The sequence below is a fragment of the Centropristis striata genome, chromosome 3 (assembly GCF_030273125.1).
Source record: "Centropristis striata isolate RG_2023a ecotype Rhode Island chromosome 3, C.striata_1.0, whole genome shotgun sequence".
Classification (NCBI taxonomy): domain Eukaryota; kingdom Metazoa; phylum Chordata; class Actinopteri; order Perciformes; family Serranidae; genus Centropristis; species Centropristis striata.
In genome coordinates this window covers 5230245-5249511 of record NC_081519.1, presented here as the reverse complement: position 1 = coordinate 5249511, position 19267 = coordinate 5230245, and the positions used below count along the sequence as shown (strand labels likewise).

At 37.1% G+C, this 19267-nt stretch overlaps 3 protein-coding genes across 3 annotated transcripts; all 3 read right to left on the bottom strand.

The window, feature by feature from the left end:
• Nucleotides 1-1275: 1275 nt before the first annotated feature.
• LOC131968984 (gastrula zinc finger protein XlCGF8.2DB-like) lies at nt 1276-4847 on the bottom strand. Its single transcript, XM_059330082.1, has 2 exons — nt 4567-4847; nt 1276-2901 (listed from the first exon to the last, which is right to left on the bottom strand). The coding sequence occupies exons 1-2, from the start codon at nt 4754-4756 to the stop codon at nt 1955-1957; spliced, it is 1137 nt and encodes a 378-aa protein (XP_059186065.1). The 5' UTR covers nt 4757-4847; the 3' UTR covers nt 1276-1954.
• Nucleotides 4848-8036: 3189 nt separating this feature from the next.
• Nucleotides 8037-10689, bottom strand: cav4a (caveolin 4a). The gene is made up of 3 exons (XM_059330084.1): nt 10468-10689; nt 10067-10254; nt 8037-8187 (listed from the first exon to the last, which is right to left on the bottom strand). The coding sequence occupies exons 1-3, from the start codon at nt 10684-10686 to the stop codon at nt 8037-8039; spliced, it is 558 nt and encodes a 185-aa protein (XP_059186067.1). The 5' UTR covers nt 10687-10689.
• A 2103-nt stretch (nt 10690-12792) lies between these two features.
• Nucleotides 12793-16396, bottom strand: LOC131968985 (complement C1q-like protein 2). Its single transcript, XM_059330083.1, has 4 exons — nt 16123-16396; nt 13808-13891; nt 13583-13708; nt 12793-13073 (listed from the first exon to the last, which is right to left on the bottom strand). The coding sequence occupies exons 1-4, from the start codon at nt 16394-16396 to the stop codon at nt 12793-12795; spliced, it is 765 nt and encodes a 254-aa protein (XP_059186066.1).
• Nucleotides 16397-19267: the final 2871 nt, after the last annotated feature.

The window sequence follows — 19267 nt, the reverse complement described above, 5'->3', positions numbered from 1 at the left end:
GGCCACACTGATTACTCCAACCTGTAATCTTTTCATTCCTTTTGCTGTAGTTTTCAGGCAATATGCCAGCTGTTTATACGCAACATATGGAGAATGTCAGTATCGAAATCAGATAATGTGCATTCTTGGCTTATTAGGTGTGTTTTAAAATTTCTTGAACTTTATATGGCCTGGAAGATTGTCAAACAAAACATTGTGTTTCAGAGCAACATCCACAGGGAGCAGCTTTAAAGTGAAAAAGGGGAACTCACTTTCACATACAGTTTTAATAATTGTCATTACAGTCAATATTTGGCTCAGAATAATTATTTTTTTAACTGCAATGACCTGCCATTCATATTATACTTTCAACTTTTTTTTTATTTTAAATTTGGCTTACAACATAGAGCAAAATGACTGGATTTAATGGTTTTACTATTTTCAGATGTTGCTGTATCATTGTTTAAAAAATAAGTCATCATCATCATACGTCATTTAAGTTCAAGCCAGTGATAGACACTCAAAATGTAGACTAACAAAGAAAAATGACATCTATTAATATTGCTCCTTTGTGGCCTTATTTGAGCCCAAACAATTTCTACATCATTTGTCTTATTTAATTTTTTTTTTTTTTTTTACAATTAATTTGTTTCAGTTTATTGGTCTGGCAGTTGGTTGGTCAGTCATTCCACAAAAATGTCCCCACCCATTGAAATTTGATATATAGATCAGGTAAATGTGAGGTTTCTATGTGTGTAAATGCATTAATGCTTGATGAATGTTCATGGTTTGCAGGTATTGCAAATATGCACTTATTTCTCTGAAAATCAATATCATGATCATAGACTGTATTTAGAAAAGTGGATATAGTCATTGTGACGTCACGCATTGGTTTGTGGACTACGAGTTAAGCATTTTGATAGTCACTTTTTTTGTTTTGGGGACCATAATTAACCAAAAGAACGTCATGCTTGATTAAAGAAGATTTAAACTAGCCATTGAGACAAACAAGTCGTTAGGAACATGGCTCGACAAAGCCTGAAGCCCGGATCAGAAAACCACAATAATGTTTGGGAATTTATTCTAGTCTTCCTCAGATCCTGTGCAAAATCCATTCATAAATGGGGCATTTGGAGCATCATTTGTCTCTTCAACCAGGAAAAATGGCAGCATTCCACCAACATCTGTGAAGAATTTTAAAAAACATATTGCACCAAAAATGATGTGCAGAAAAATTGGCTACTAGTGTGAATACACACTACAAGTTATACATTTATTTCATCACTCAATGCACTCTCAAAGTCTATACCGTTTATTTCTAATACTACAGCTGCATATTACACAGCTGTTACACTTTAAACTTGAAGCAGCAGATTCAAACTACAGTCAAAAACTACATTAAGGTCTGACCCTGTACCACAATAAAGGAGACATGGAAATCACTGTATTACTTATGTAACGTTATGGCTCAACAAGTTTATATCTATAGCAGCTGAGAATCTGTATCACTCATAGATTGACTATTGACTACAGAGTGACACTTTCAAAGGAGGTGATTGGTGAAAGCCACTTTATAGTTGATTCAGTACAGAAAGCTGTGCAGCATGAATTACAATGGTTATCTAGCCCGGGTATAAGAAAGCCACCTTTGTGACATGGAAAACTCACGGTACAACATACCTGGCAAAGCCACTACTCTCACTTTGTTGTACATCCCTTTGATGTGAGACAACACTGCAATGAAACAAGACCACTGACAAGAAAACTGTCCAATCAAAGAACAACAGAGCCAGTTGTTTTACAGAAAGCCATGAGGAAAAACATCAGAAATCACAGGGCCAAAGTATTTATTTAGTATTATACATTTTTTTTAAATCTATGAACTGTATGGAATGTAATAAAATATTACTGCTAAACAGTTCAGCTCAACCAGCAGCTTCAGTTACTGGTGAATCTGTCAATAACACACATGCATTTATGTTTCTTCAAATGTAGTTTCTCTCTTGTGGACTCTCATGTGTGTCTGCAGACTGCTCTTTTGGCCAAATCTTTTCTCACAAAGAGAGCAAGCAAATGGTTTCTCTCCTGTGTGGACTCTCATGTGTGGCCGCAGATTGCTCTTTAAGCTAAATCTTTTCCCACAAAGAGTGCAAGCAAATGGCTTCTCTCCTGTGTGAACTCTCATGTGCCGCAGCAGACTGCTCTTGATACTAAACCTTTCCTCACAAAGAGTGCAACCAAATGGTTTCTCTCCTGTGTGGACTCTCATGTGTGCCTGCAGACTGCTCTTTTGGCCAAATCTTTTCTCACAAAGAGAGCAAGCAAATGGTTTCTCTCCTGTGTGGACTCTCATGTGTGCCTGCAGACTGCTCTTTTGGCCAAATCTTTTCTCACAAAGAGAGCAAGCAAATGGTTTCTCTCCTGTGTGGACTCTCATGTGTGCCGGCAGACTGCTCTTTTGGCCAAATCTTTCCTCACAAAGAGTGCAACCAAATGGTTTCTCTCCTGTGTGAACTCTCATGTGCCGCAGCAGACTGCTCTTATAGTCAAATCTTTTCTCACAAATATTGCAACTCAGAAGATTCTCTCGTATGACTGATAATGATGATAGATGACAATGTGGGTCTGAGCTCCTGGCTGCTTCGGATCCTCCCCAGTCTGCTCCATCAGCTTTTGTTTCTACGTGTGGAGCTATGCTGCTTGCTGCAGGCTCTCCGCTCTCCTCAGTTTGGCTTTGATGAGGCTGTGAGGGCTGAGGTTTCTCGTCACGGACTTTACTCTTGATCAAATCAGGCTCCTCCAGCTCTTGAAGCTGCTCTCCCTCCTGACCGAGTTCCTCCTGTTCCTCTTTGATGTGTAGGGTCTCTGTCTTCACCTGGTCTAGACTGGGGCTGAACTCAAGGGTAACATCTGCAGGAAAGACTGTAGCACAAACATAACTTTACAGGTGTGTAATTGAGATGAAAATGAAGGCATGGTTCAAAGATTAGTGTGTTCCGATTAAGGGCTCCCTGCCACCTCTTTACACACCTGGCCTGATTTGGCATCATAGCTGGTGTGGTCCCATCATAAAATGATCTTTAGTTATTTAACTAGGAATCATGTAGCCATTCCCTGCATCCCCTTGACACTCTCACCCCAACATCACATATCATAATTACATAACAATACTGAACTGGTACAACTTGTTACACCATTTATAACTAAAAAGCTCTGTTAAATGTTGACGTTCTGCATTGGAAATTTTACTCCAGTAAAAAAAAGTGAAAAAAAAGGAAAAATGCACCTACTATAGTTATTTTATTTTAAAAGTATAATAGTGGCTGTTATACTTTCAGTTTAAGTTTTTCTAACTTTATGGATAGAAATGATTAAAACAAAATAAAATACTTTATAATCCAACACTGTAGATTAAATCACTTAACAATATTGAAGTAGTTAGAAATTATTTCACCTTCATCAGCTGCAATATTAAAGTGAAGAACACATTAATGCATCACTAATTATAGCTAAACAACAACATTACCAAAAAAAAAGCACAAAATAACAACATATCAAAAAATGCATCACTTAAATCAGATAAACTGTTTTCAAATGTTGACTAAAAACTGTCTAACTACAATTATAGGCTATCTTAACTGTATCCCACATCGGACATTGGGATCTCCTCACTGTAAAACAATGGGAGCTGGAGTTTTTCGGGGGAAATTGGATGTTTCTGGGTATGCCAGATAAATAACACCATCATCAACCATGATTACCAACACACCTAGACCGTACTTCTGTCCTTCACAGTAAAATACAGTAAAAATACAGATGTGCTTTTAAGATCGTCGCCGAAGCGTTCTTACTGCTTTCTCTCATCAGTTACTTTCGTATTGTAATTAGACATGTAAATCTCCAAAGTACATAACTTATATTTCACACGTAGATTGTTAAATATGTATCATTTATACCAACACTGGTGATGGCGATTTTATTCGAAATGACCGTGAAACACCGGAAAGTGCAGCATTGCAGACAGGGCCGGTTATTCCTACAGGCCACCAAGGCGGCTGCCTAGGGCGCCAAATTGGCAGGGGGCGCCAAATTGGCGCATTTGTACATTTTATTTATTTTCAGTCTTTACAATCAACAGATCTGTGTTTTCTCATTTATTTATTCTTATTTTCAATTCAGTTGTTGTTGGTAAAGTTCCAAAGTTTCTAAAAATTAAAATGTTGAGACCATTATATTGCCTGTATGTAGTTCATGTAACAAATATAAATGTACATTTAAATTTCATTTTTATGTTTATTTTTATTGCATTTGTATGTCTACATTTTATTTATTTTCAGTCTTTGCCACTCTTAATTTGATGAAGATCTGTGTTTTCTTATTTATTTATTCGTTTTTTGCGCAAAATCTCAATATCGCCTAGGGCAGCCAATGGGCTAGAACCGGCCCTGATTGCAGATGTGTCCGATCAGGGATATAAACGCCGAACGCTGTCCGATGTGGGTTACAGTCTCAAAAAAAAAAGTCTGTGACCAAAATCCATAAAATATCTTTGAAGTCTGAGAATAAAATTAAAAAAAATTTACAAACCTAATCTGTGTATTTGAACTGTAGGGTTGAAAATCGCTTCCAGTTGTTTGTGTTTTCTCTCATTTTCTTCCAAACGAGTTCGTTCCTCCTCATAACCTGCGATTGTTTGCTCAAATAGGCCAAAAATCTCGTCAACAGCTTGATGTATTTGCTGTTTCACCAAAAGTCTCAACGTTTCTAGTTCTGACATGGCGCTAAACACAATGACAGGCACCTTTTCCACTGAAAAATGTCCTTAAAAGTGACATAAGCTAGCAGGAAAAACTGGATCAAAACAATCTTACAAACGTTAACTGCTGCTGTTGCTAGGCAACAACCATTGAATTCTGTTTTCAGTTAGTGACGGTTTGCAATAAGATTTTTTTTTAAACTTAAAAAAGGGAGTCTGAATCTTTTAATCTTGTTGGCATTTTATGATAACAGAGATAATCAGTGGTATGTAACTAAATAGCCTACATTTATTAAAATCTGTATTTAAGTTTCATCTAAAGGTACTTTAACTCTATTCGTTGCGTCTTTATACTTATATATGCAACTACCGTTTTGGGGGCAAATACTGTGCTTTGTACTTAACTACATTTATTTTACAGCTTTATTAACTTTGCAGATTCAGATTTATTATCCTTAACCGTTCATCCACACTCGGGTCGCGGGGGGCTGGAGCCGATCCCAGCCGATCCCAGCCGATATTGGGCTAGAGGCGGGTACACCCTGGACAGGTCTCCAGTCTATCACACGGCCAACACGTACACTGCAAAAAAAGCCAACTTGTATTTTTTGGCCTAAAACAGTGATTTAAGTTGGTAAAATTTGGAAATATAAATTATTGAAATTTAGGGCAATTATGTAAGCTAGCACAACAAAGGAAGGCAGTTGTATGCTTAAAAACAAGTTTGGGAGTTGTTGTTACTTATATCTTTAAGTTGGGGTTCACAACAAGGGACAATAGTTCTGATAACTCTTATTTCTTTGTTGTGAAATGTGGGAAATCGGTGAAATTCGGTCATTAGCGAAAGCTAGCAGCTAACTGATGCTAGCGGCTAACTGATGCTAGCGGCGCTGCTTGTTACAGCTACAAGAGTAGCAATTGGCGTATCAATGCTAACTCAAAATTGTGGTCGCAACATTAGCTGACATTTCATAGCAGCGTTACAATCGTGCCAATTCAGCACATTGCAGGAGTTAGCAGAAGTAAGGGTTAAACGTTATTACAATATAAAATTATAAGTTAGTACAACTTACAGTTGATTTGACAAAAATCTAATTTCAGAGTTGTGCAGACTCAAAAACAAAACTTAAAATATTTAGTTTAATTGTCCAACTTAAAAATTTGCCGAAGTTTGTTGCCTTGAGTGCTAACCACTACATCACCGTGTAGCCTCATATTCAGATTTTAAATACAAAATATAATCATTGCAATTGATAGCACACAGTTAATCAGAGAAAATAAATTTACTAATTGGACTTCCTATCGTCGGCTTTCCTGTTAACCAGCAGCAGTTCGAGCTAGAAACTCATATCATGATATTATATCCTTTCAGCATTTAGAAATAAAGCAGCTGTAAAAAAAAATGCATTTTGCAACCTTTCTTTTTTTGCGCAAAGTCCTGAAAAGTGACCAGACATTAAATATATACTAAAATATAAGGAGTCAAAATGATACAAAGTTCTTAATTACAGTTCCATCTGCCCAGTAAAGCAACGGTGAGGCCACCAGTTACACTGTAAAAAAAACAAAAAAACAATAGCTACTCAATAAAATTGAGGCAACAGATTGCAAGCAATATTATTAATTAAATCTAACTACGTTACAAGTTGATTTAATAACTTAACAGGAAGTGCCTGTCAATTAAAAACGGACTAATTCTATTGTGTTGGATTCATTCAAAATTCTCTTGATTTAGAATTACATACACATAAAGATTATATTTAATGTGATCCAAATAAGTAGATTCAATCTTAAACATTTTATATTAAAGTTACTTAAACAACTGCCTCAAAATCAAGGACGCATTTATATTTAATACATTTTATCAAATAGACCTATATTAAGTAAAATTAAATGACAACAGAATAATTTATTACAGTGTAGAGCAACAGCCCCCTCAAGATGTCACGTCCCTGCCCCCCAGTGTCTCCCTGATCTTCTGCTCTGGTCTGTCTGTTCATTTCAGCCATGCTCCTGCCCTCTGACTGAAGGAGCCGGCTAAAGCTGAAATAATGAAGCAAGAGAGGCCAAGATGAGAGGCCAGTCAGAGCCAGCAGGCAGGGGAGAAGGGAAGTGGCAGTTTATGAACTGAAATGACACTAAGAGATTTTTCATCCAGGAATGCCAGCAGCTGTGATGACTACTGCCAAATGTCAGAGATACAGAAGTCACTGCTGACACACACACACTCACACACACACAGTAGCATTGCCAATTATTTTGACTTTAAGCTTTTCTCGAAGAGGGAAATAAGCTCATGTTGCAATTCATACTGTCATACTGAAAGTGTCATTCTGCACAAAAATAGTAAATAAATAAGTGCATGTTCTTTGTTGATGGCATGTATAATGTTTAATTAATTTGCATATTTCCATCCTCATCTAATTGCTAAAAATGAACCGAATACTCAGAACTGTCCTTTCAAGCAATACATATACAGACCTAGAAATTAGTATATTTTTTCCAGATGATCTTCATATTGTTCGTGCATAATGAGTTATCCATCTCTTTTTTTGCCATGTACTCCATACATTAATCTTATTCTTCTTTTTTACTGGACTAAATATTCTTTGGTTTGAAATCAGTTATGGTACAATTAAAATTACAACCTAATTCTATATTTTTGTTCCTTGTGACATCAAACTCTAAATTTCAGTTAACACAATGTAAATGTAAATATATAAAACAACACTCAATCTGAATTTAAAAAAACTTATATCAAGAAATGATATTTCAAAGTACTACATGATTAACAAAATGGATCACTTTTGTCATTATCTTTTTCTTCAAATGAATGAGCCCAACATCAAAAACCCAATTCTTTCCTTCTTATCATGTCTGCATTGTCTCAAGTACAATGGAACTAGATGAAACTACGCTTGTGATGCTGAAAGTGCCAAAAAATGAAATTGGAAAACTCAACAGCAGTGTCTCTTTCAAGAAATCATGACCTAGTTACTGATGATAATGCATGGACGTTGTTGTGAGCAGGTTCATGTAGAAGCTAAGTTAGAAATTAAGAATTACATCATCTTCTTTTTGTCACTGTGTCATGTCCAAATTGTTGTTTTGAACATGTTGCATGCCTTGTGTAATCATTATCAAAACCACCAGATAATGTTGAACTTTGAAGGCATCTTATCTATGGAAAACATATAATTATAAACATTTCTTATTGTATGAAATATCAATGCCCACTTCAGCTCAGTCCACTAGAACACCAGTGCGCATAACAAGCGATCCCAGTCTGCATGTGTGAGTCTCATTCCTTGGCCATGTGAATGCTGAAGCCTCCACAGCACTTCCCGGCACTCGTGAGGAAGGGGCGAACAATGACATCCAGCACAAGGCTCCAAAGGCTCTGCAGCCAGCGCGTGCCAATGAGGATACACTTGCTACAAGGACCAACCATCCTGTCATAGAAAACACACAAGGAAATCGATCAAATTACAGAAAGAATAATGTTTTGGCAATCTTTTACTTCCCCCAAACCCCAAGGGATTTTTTACTTGTAATTTTATTATTTCTTAAGTTTGTGTTGAATCAGGACATGACCCCTTATTTGTTCTCTCCAGCCACTTTTTTTTCACAGTTCATAGCATTACATTTTAACATATTTCTTTGTATTAAAATTAGTACTATCGATAACGCATGTTATGATTGAAAAAACATTTTTTTATTTTTTTAAAATCATTCTTCAAAAATCAAAAAAGTGCCTTCCTGCAGTCACATCAAGCTATGAGACTCATAGTTTGAAGCTTTGAAGTCAGCAGATTCATTTTTCATCTCTTTTCTAAATTTTAAGTCATAGTTCAGTCATATGCTGGCTCATTAGGGCCACAGGGCAATCGCACCGAGCACTGGTCCCATACAGCAATAGCTGTAGGGAACAGTTGTTATACTGTGGATGTTTTCTTCTTCCTCTTCCGGACACAATTTCGTCCCGCTACTAGTACAAATTATATATCAAAACGTGTGGCTTGATCGGGATCGGTGTGCTATTACTTTCTCTATGCAGTACGAATTTTTCGCGACGTAAGTCACGAAAAACTGCCCAAAATTTTGCATTGAAGTGAATGGGACGGTCGAAAAAAAAGGACTACTTCTTCGGCATAATTTCACCTAGAGACTCCATTTAAACTTTAAACAGTAGACACAAGTCTTGTGTATTGGTGTATTAATCCACATTTCGATAGGTCATATAGTTTTTTTATCAATCCCTGTTCAATGATCATGATAATTTTTGGAGAAATTCTGAGATTATAATGGATGTGTATTGCATGGAATGTTCGTGTCGTAGTGTGTGACATCATCGCCAAAGTGTAGAGGGAGAGAAAAAATTGTCAAAAAATACATTTGAAAACTGCGCTCCAGGCCGCAAAATCCACTCTACAGAAATAATTTTTCATAGAAACGCAGGAAAATTTGTCTTCTCACGCAGTTTGGGCGTAGGACGCACAGATGCGCCACCAACACGCACCGACAGCCTCATTGGCTCCCATATTAAAAACGCAGGAAGATTTCTGAAAAAGGGAGATGTAACAGTTATTTAGATCGCTCTAACAAAGCTTTTTTTTTTTTTCATTTTTCTTAGAAAAAAACACATATAGACGTTCAGGAAGAACTCAGGACGCTCAAAGTGAAGTCGGATCAATGATAGGTATTATGGTTTTACCAAAAATGCTTTCTGTTCGAGGCCAGAAATTCTGTCTGTCCACCTCTGGGTGCTTTCACTGTTCTGGAACATTCGACACCTGCAGTTAATTCTGTTGATTGCTCTGCTCTGATTGCCTTTGATCTTTGATGTGGTTATAGTTACAGATACACACACACACACACACACACACACACACACACACACAGGTAACTTTATGTGATTTTAATCACACACACACACACACACACACATTTTGAGGTTAAAGGGCATAGGTTGCTGTATAAATAAATAATTGAAAAGGAATGCTTGTTGTAGATGTGCTCCTTGTATATTATATAGTATTATAACATTACTAGTATTAATTGTTTGAAATCTCTGAAGAATCTCATCATAGTGTACACACACCGGCAGTGTGTCAGAATTTCCTCAGAGGAAATTTTCTAGTTAAATTAGCTCTTTGTCATTAAAACTTTAAGCACACCTGTTTACAGGGTTTTTCTTCTACAGGTTCTATTAGCAAGTCAGTGCATTCAGTAGGTTGTTTCAGTCAACAGGTTCTGTAAATAAGGCATAGAAATGAACACATTAAAATACCTTTTAAGTATTTTTCCCATGAAGGTGTAATCGCAACCTACCAGATGTGGAAGCAGCTGAGGATGGCAAAGAGGAGACCAGAGATTATTGAAATGGGAATGGCCAGAAGCACTGTGACTATCCTGTAGATCCAAATCCGAGACACCTCAAACAGAGCATTGCTCCAGATCCACACTCTGTCTCCACTGCGCACTGACACCGGCTCTGCAATCACATCCTCAAACGATACCTGGAGACACAAAGAGAAAGTGGAGCTGATGCTACAGAGGTGAACGGACAAGTCATGCTCCTGTTGGATTGTTGGAACAAGAATAAATTATATCCACTGGAGGGCAGTGCAATCAGCCAAAAAGTCTCTTGCTTTGACAAGATTTACTGATCACTAGTCGAGATAAATGCACAAAGCCTCCATATAACAGAGTTCAACAGAAGAATGCAATACCTTTAGACAGTCATTGATCCCACGGGGGTCTCTGACATTAATCAGAGGCTTGGTGTCACTGATTTCCACCAGTGTAGATGTATGAATGTTATCCTCCTCTTCCAGAGCAGGAGGGGCCCTCCACAGCGTCTCAGGTTCCTCCCCATTATCATATTCATCAGGGTCACTGGAGTCCTCCAAGTCAATCTCCACTTCCTCTGAATCGTGCCCTTTCATCATGGTGTCCACCCAAACACATGAAGAAAACACAATCTGTAGAGATAGTGCCTGTCACTCCCCGTGCAGCTCAGACTGAGGCCGCTGACCCAACCCCTCAGCTGGCTGCTGCAGCGAGGTTATATTGGGAACGTTACGGTGCCCCGGCTGGTATTTGCAGATGGTCTGTCAAGTCAAGATCATTTTCCCGTGCTGTGGGAGGGATAGGAAGGATGGGGTGGGATATAAATACTGTAAGCATGGAGATGGCTCTGTAAACACTGATACACCCTACTGGGAGTGTAATCACATAGATAGCACATGTAAGCATGAGAGCAAATACAGATTAAAACAAATGTTTACAGACTTCCAACTGGAATATTTAGTGAAACAGGTGTTCTTGGAGAACTGATTTTAGTCCTCTATTGACTGATTTAATTCATTTCCAAGTCTCCTTTAACTTAGGAAAAGTGCCTTTGTGTCAGAAAAAGGTTGATTGCTGCCTCCCTCTGGCCTGTAATGGAAAAGAAGTATCTTCCTCAGAGGGATCACATGTGCCTCTGCCCTATTCTTGTGCAGAGTTTTGCATGTAAGTGTGCACGAATCAGATTGCAATGAACTTGCTATTGCTATTGCTCACTTTATCAAAATAAAAGTAAGCTCCCCGTAACATTATTAACCCCCTGAACCTAAAGACAATTTTGGCTGTTTTCACATGTTACTCACTGCAAGTCCTGCACCTCTGTGAAATCAGCACAATCATGGCAAAATGATACATATTTTGTGCAGAATAACACAGCTTAAAAAAACCCCAAGATGATCAATATTCTTTAAAAATTTTAATAAAACGGAATGTATATACACACTTTTCCAAGTGCCCACAAGTGTCATGAATATTGGGGGGAAAACTGTCTCCACATCTTTTAATTTTTTCAACCTCCTGTCCTCTGCTCTCTGCTCTGTGTAAACAGCTTGCAGTTCTGTCTGATTTTCAGTGAATATTTTTCATGTGATTGTTCGTCTCAGCAAAATGAATCACTTCACAATGTCACTTTATTGTTTTGAACAGTGTCTTGTAATTCCAAACAGGCTATTTTAACATTTTAAATGAGACATGAAGAAGAAATTGATTTTGACAGGAATATCAAAATTTTAAGCTTACCTTTTCTAATAGAAACATTTGTAACTGATTATATATTCATCGTCTATAAGGTTGTCCTGTTTGAAGAAAACATGCTTTTTATACCCGCTGCCGGCTAGCGCCACAAGCTAGCAGCTGCCTGTGAAGCTAACATTAGCTTGACATTACCTCCCTAACTAATTTTATAAGCCACAACTTACCTTTAACTTTAACTTTTGTGCAACTACAAATGTTAAATGAAGTTCGAAATTGTAATGTCTCTGTCTCCATACCGCAATTGTTTTTTTTTTGTCGACCACTGCATGAAAGTGAACTTGGAGTCTATCGTCCCAGAGTTATCAAAGTAAAAAAATTGACCCATTTTTTCACAGGCCACATGTTTTGGCATTTTTCTGACCGTCAAATCATTAAAAAGAATAAACTTTGTTCAAGACCACTTTCTGTCTCAGCAACTCATCTGACATCTTCATATCATAGATATCATTAATGTTGCTCAAAGTCTAACTGTGTGAGACCCATTTAGGGCGGCTGTGGCTCAGTTGGTAGAGCAGGTCGTCTTCTGATCGGAGGGTTGGTGGTCCGATCCCTGACCATGGCAGCCTACATGTCGAAGTATCCTTGAGCAAGATACTGAACCCCAAATTGCTCCCGATGCTGCGTTCATCGGTGTGAGAATGAATTCCCAATGGTGGCAGGTGGCACCGTTTAGGGTAGCCTCTGCCACCAGCATGAATGTGTGTGTGAACGGGTGAATGTAACATCTGTAGCGTATAGCGCTTTGTCGCAAAGCGACTAGAAAAGCGATATATAAGTGCAGGTCCATTTACATCCATGCTGTTTTATTATTTATAAACATTATTTCTCATTGTTTCATAGTCCTTGATTTATTTGATTTACATGTGATGACACAAGAGAGACGTCAGATACAGAATCTCATTATTTGATACATGCAGTAAATCACAGTGTAGCCCATAATGACAACATCAGCCTCACAATGGGAAGAGAAGGGAGCCACTGAAGGTGCTGTGGTTATTTCCATTGTCATAGACAGAATGACCTGATGGGAGAACCAGATGGACTTCATCTCCTGCCATCAGCTCCAAGACAACAGAGTTAGTGAAATATTCCAAATCTGACTCTTCCTTGCGCTCAACATTATACATGATCCTCTTGTTGTTCTTGTACACATATACACCCATTAGTCCTGAATACCCACCACACACAGTGAAATGGAGGTAGTAGACCCCTCTGACTGGTGCTGTGAAGAAACCTACAGAGTAGAGAATGAAAAACAGGTTAACACTTTACAATAACCATCATTTATAAATGGTAAACAGATAGTTTATTAATCTTTAATCATAATTTATAAACCATTTATAGGCCTTTTAGAATGGTAAATACATAATTTATTAATGTTTAACTAACTACATAATTTATAAATGACAAATAGATGGTATATTAATGTAAGTTTATAGTTACTTTACCATTAACAAACAAATTATAATTAATAGTTTATTAATAGTTTTAGTTGCACTGATTATAACATTTTTAACACCAAATTAAGTATGCTAATGATTATGAAATGATTCATATACCTTTAAGAAATTGGTTGAAAACATTTAAAGATTAAATATGTATAGCACTTTGTAAATGGTTAATAATTGGTTTATAAACCATCTATAAACACTACTTAGTTGGTTATTGTAAAGTGTTACCAAAAACAGTAAGAGATGCAGATTTACACAAACAAACATGTTCATGTGACCTGCAGTGAATTACCTGTAGCTGGATTGTAAGCATCGCCAATGTTAGTGAAGACTTTGTTGTATTTCAGTGTGATGTCTGTGTTGTATGGTCCAACATATCCGTTATTGGTCAGAGCTGCGTAGAAGGCCACCTCTCTCTCTGTTCACATAATAAATGCATGTCATTAAACTTCACCTAGACTGTATATACAATGTATTTATATCTATGTGTGTGAGAATAAGAAGATTAAATCATCACCTGCATTTTCTCTCTCCAGCTGGTCAATCCTGGACTTGCTAACAACAAGTTCACTCTCACTGCTGCTCAGTCTGGTCTGCAAGTCTGGAGTTTATACAATGGCAGTGAATTACTGAACAGAGCACAATGTTCACAAGCACTATAGATTATTACAGAATTCTGACCCTTGTGTTATCTGTCAAACTAATATTACAAAAAATATCCTAGAAGGTACTGTAATTGTCTACGACAAGATTCAACCATATAATAATAATAATGCTTATTATACTATAATAATAAAGTAGATCATATGAGTTTTTCCAAATAACCACTATGAATGTTACAAGAAAAATTCACAGTAATTTCTTTCTTTATTTTAGAGATTTGTGGAAAAAGAGACCATTACTTCAAACATGTTTTTTGAGACTTTGACCATTTAAGATTGCTGTTGTTGTGCCAGTAGGTTGGTCCACCACTTTGACCTGACTAAAATATCTAAAAACTGATGAATGGACTGCTTAACTTTTCATCTAGCACCATTACGAGGTCTGCTTCAAAATAATACAACCAATCCTCCAAAACATACAACTTCATGTTGTTTGCACACCCAGATACAAGCCACAGGAGCATTTTTGAAAATAGTGCACATGTTGGTTGAAAGAAATCAACTCGTTCTCATACGTAAACATAATGGACGCCGTTGTGGAAATGGTTGCAGTTTTGCTTGATTTCGGCAAAAAAATTATTTATCTGAGTTAGAGTAAAAAGGTATATGGTTAGGTGATATAAAAACAGTTTGAAAAGGAAAATAAATGCATGTAAATGCTGGGGGATTGTGAAGTAAAAATGGACAAAAAAAAAAAAAGACATTTTCTGATGAAAGTCTTGTGTATCTTTGGCCCATTCCACCTTGGTCATTCATAATTACTGCAGCCACTAGAGGGCGCTGCTAACTGCAAATGTAAATGTGGGCCGTAATAGGGTGGTGTACAAACGACACACAGGGTCTGTCTCAAATAATAGCATTAAAATCATCATGTTTGTCAGTGAAATACCTGCATTCTCTTTTTCTAGGTCACTTGTTTTGATCTTGGTGGCAGTCAGTCGAGTTTTCAGTGACATCAAGTCTGCAGCTTGGCTTGTTTGATTGTTTGTGAATTTCCAATTTAATTTATAACTGTGAGTTCTGCTGCAATTTTCTTTAAATTTATATCTTGTACATGTTCAGTTAACAATAAGGGTAACGCTTTATAATAAGGTCCTTAATAAGCATTAATTAACAAGTAATAAGGCATTGTTCTCACTTTAGATCTGGTAATTGCAAAAAGCATAGTTAACTTATAGTTAACTTATAATAAATGAGCAATAAAGTATATTTTAATATCAATAACCAAACAAAATAAGATTAATAAAGGCATGGCAAAGACATAATGGGTGGGTCATGGGTGTTTGTAATGCCATTATTAACACTTATATAAGCTTATAAACACACAATAATGTTAATTATCATCTTTTGTAAGGACTTACAAGGGCCTTATTACTTAATTAATGGTTATTACAAGGACCCTAATATAAAGCGTTACCACAATAAGTTCATCATTGCACTGATGCACTTCATCACCTGCATTTTCTCTCTCCAGCTGGTCAATCCTGCACTTGCTGACGTGAAGTTCACTCTCACTGCTGCTCAGTCTGGTCTGTAAGTCTGGAGTCAATGCAATGACAGTGAATTACAGATCAAAAATATACCTGACACTTCTGTAAATGTCCATGACAACATCACACACTTTAATTAAACTCTTAACCCTATAAAGCCAAGTGTATCATATTTGATACATACGTTTTTGAGACCTCTACATCAAAAACCTGATGAATACATGAATTGATGATTAAAAAAACTGAGCAATAAATTTCACAAAAATACCAGATGTAACAAAAATGATTTGCTGGTTCCACTGGTGGATCTGTCATTGCTGCGTGAAAACTTCATATCAGCAGATGTATGATGTTGTTTTATATGGAAAAAAATATTTTGTATGTTTGAGGAAAATGTTAAAAGGAAAGTCAAAGTTTTATTTGGTTAAAAATATTAGGTTTTATATGATTATGTGAGTTCAAGAAAAGCAAATTGTGAGCAACAAATTGCACAAAAAGACCTGATGTATCAGATATGATCCAAATTAAATTCATATATGAAAATTGATATTGAATTTAAAAAAATGTTAGCCAGTTCAACAAACACTCCAGTTTTGAAAATGTAGAATTTTCTGGCAATTATTTCACGGTTCAGGCTTTATAGGGTTAAAAGACAACATGATCGACATGATCGTCTGTACCTGAATTCTGTCTCTCCAACAGCTCCACCTGTGCCTTGGTGAGGATCAGCTGGTTCTCGCTGTCCGTCACTCTGGCCTCCATGTTCCTCTGCTCCACCTTGAGCTCCACCACCATGTCTCTCAGAGCCCTCACCTCCGCCCAGATGTCAGGGGTGGTTTGCTTTGTTGTCTGCTCGGCCGATTCCTCACCTGCCTTCTCCTGAACCCCTGAACCCTGAGCTCCGGACCCACACAGACCGAGCAGCAGCAGCAAACCAACAATAACAGCCCTCATTGTCAAGTTTACACGTCTTCACAAGGGTGCAGAGGTTGAGCCTGCCTTATATCGTCTACAAACTTCAGTGGTTACTGGATGGGAACAACAACAAGTGTTTTTGTTTGACAGTTTGATTCAACAGAACGGTGTGCAGGTGAGAAAATACAAGCTGCTGCAGGCTTTTGGAAAACTTTAACTCGGAAAGCCTCCCATGCAGCTGTGCACACATTCATACACACACACATAGACAAACAGTCAGAGAAACACGCTTATTCTAATGCTAAAGCCTTATAATGTGACAGAGGGACGCTGTCATACTTGTCTCTGTCAAAACGTTGTGACAGTCTTTTACATCTCATATTATTTATTTAATCTTAAATACTTATTGAAATAACTGAAGTCCAGAGAAAGTTAATATCTGTTCTCTTGAGCCCTCTGGTGGAAACAAATGGATGTTGAATGAAGTAGTCTAAAAAAAGAGATCATGCCACTTTAAGGTTACTTTCTTCCTAATTATATTCACTTATTCTGTGTGGATTTTACAAAAAAAAGCAACTTTGGACAAGCCCAGAACAAATGGTAGTGATTTGCTTCCTGGGAGCTGCAGTTCCTCCAGCCGCTGGAGGGGCCTGAGTGGTGCAGCTTTTGAGCTGGTGTGATAAAAAAGTCTGCAAAGACACGTCCATGAGGCTGAGCTTGATATCTTCCATTGTAATTCACAGTATTTTGTCCAGATTTCCACAGACGAGGAACTGTTAGTTTCCCTTTTCCATTTTTTTTTTTAAATATAAGTGGTGTTTGCTTATTTGATCTCTTGAAGTCTCTGGCAATTATTTTGAGTCCCAAGTCTTCTCTGTAGGTGCTAATTAATATTTGCAGTATTGATAAGAAATTCTTTTTCTAATGCCTTTTGCCTCTCTAACAGAGAAATCTTTACATGATGGCATATTTGAAGAAATAGAAAGAAATCACTTTTTTGGAAGCCATATTTTCTTTCAGGATGTGGACATTTTTTAGTGCTTCTTTGTTGTACAGTATGACTTGAGGCCCTGATTGGTGGATCCCTTGTAAGTTACATCCAAGTTGTTTGGGAGGAGGAATCAAGGTCATAAGCACCTCAACTCAGACAAATCTTTCTTAGTGATAATGTTTATCCATATTTTCAGAGATAAACTGATCGGTGTATTTCCTGTCTCCAATAAATTTTTCATTAGTCTTTTATCCCCCAATGTTGCCTGGATTGGAGCTGACCCTAATATACTTTCCTCGATTTATTTTCCGTCTTGCTTGGTAATTGGAATTACATCAACAGAACAAAATGTATCTTTATGGTCATTTTCATACCATCTCTTTTGGAAACAGGTTAATTGTTCAGCTGTCAGGATCTTTTCAGTTCCCCAACAGCATCAATCACAATGTAGAAGCAGATATATGGCATCACAACATGCTCCTGGAGGCCCAGGCTGAAGAGCATTCTCTGGTCTCCGCTCACTGTATAGTTGCTTTATTTCGCAACATGCTTTTAAGAAAAAACCCTTTCACCTCCCTCAACCTTTGGACCCATTAACCAGTCGTCCTCTCTGCTATTAATAGGTCAGCTATGAATCCACAGAGTCAGACCTTATCATCCACACTTTCATCTTAATGCAATCTCACACTGCTCTCATCATCATCTTCACCACATAATGACCCGGTACAGCTGCTGACAGTTTGATATAAAATAATATAAATATGATAAGCACCTCCTACAGAAATGTCCTTACATTATACTTCACACCTGCAAGTATCCTTAAATTAAAATCCGAGTGATGGATTATATGCTACATTAATCTTAACAGATATGCATCCAGGAGTATGATTAATGCACTTCCAATCAATCAAAAAGGTTGAACAATAACTTCACATGAAAAACTACTACAAAGTACAGAACAAACTGTACATCTGCTCAGAGTTGAAGCACAAGTGAGCTATAGCCACAGTCTCCATGGTAATGACAATTTCTGCTTGCTGGATGGAGGCAGAGTGAGAGAACACAGTGTATAGATGACAGAGAGTTTCCTGCCTGTGCCCGAGAGACGATGGTATGCTAATGGACTGCACACCTTGCCAGATGGGGTTTGTTTGTGGCCGTGGCTGCACAGGTGAGGTCAGCGGAGAGTGTGAGTGTGTTTGCGTCTGTGTGTGAGTCAGAGAGAGAAGGAAAGGGATAAGACAAGGAAAGAGAGACACTTTTTATTTTGATCATTCTTGTGATTTCCTCAAGATGTCACATGCACTGTAAAAAAAATCTGTTTCATTTACAGTAAAATACCAGCAGCTGTGGTTGCCAGAACTTAACCGTAAAAAATACAGTGAGTGGCTTTCCTACTGTAAATTTAAATGTAAATATCAGAAAAAAACTGTAATTTAGACTGAATAAACCCATTATTTTTAGGGTAATTGTGTCATTGTGAGATCATGCTATTTCTCCATTAATTTTACATGAAAATTGTATATTTTTACAGCAAAACTGTGTTTTCTAAAGTGTATGACAGTAAAAGTTAAAGTTTTGTTCTTTTCTTTGATTTACGAAAATTAAAAGTGTCTAATACGGTGGTATACAATTTTTTATTTTATGCCCTATTTCTGATGTAATTTGAGAGTGTTTTACTGTAGTTTCTACAAACATTTTTTACAGTGTGATTTTGGTGGAGGTTAAAAGATAAATTACACGACAGGGATTATTTTTTTCTGCAATAGATGTTTTTCTGATGTGAAATGCTGAGAAAGGATGTCAGCACCCAGGCTGAATTTTAAAGAAAAAATTCCATTTGAAAATAAGTATTATATTTGTTCTAAATTGTACTAAAATGTGTATAATATTCATGCATTTTTCTTTGAATCAGTCTA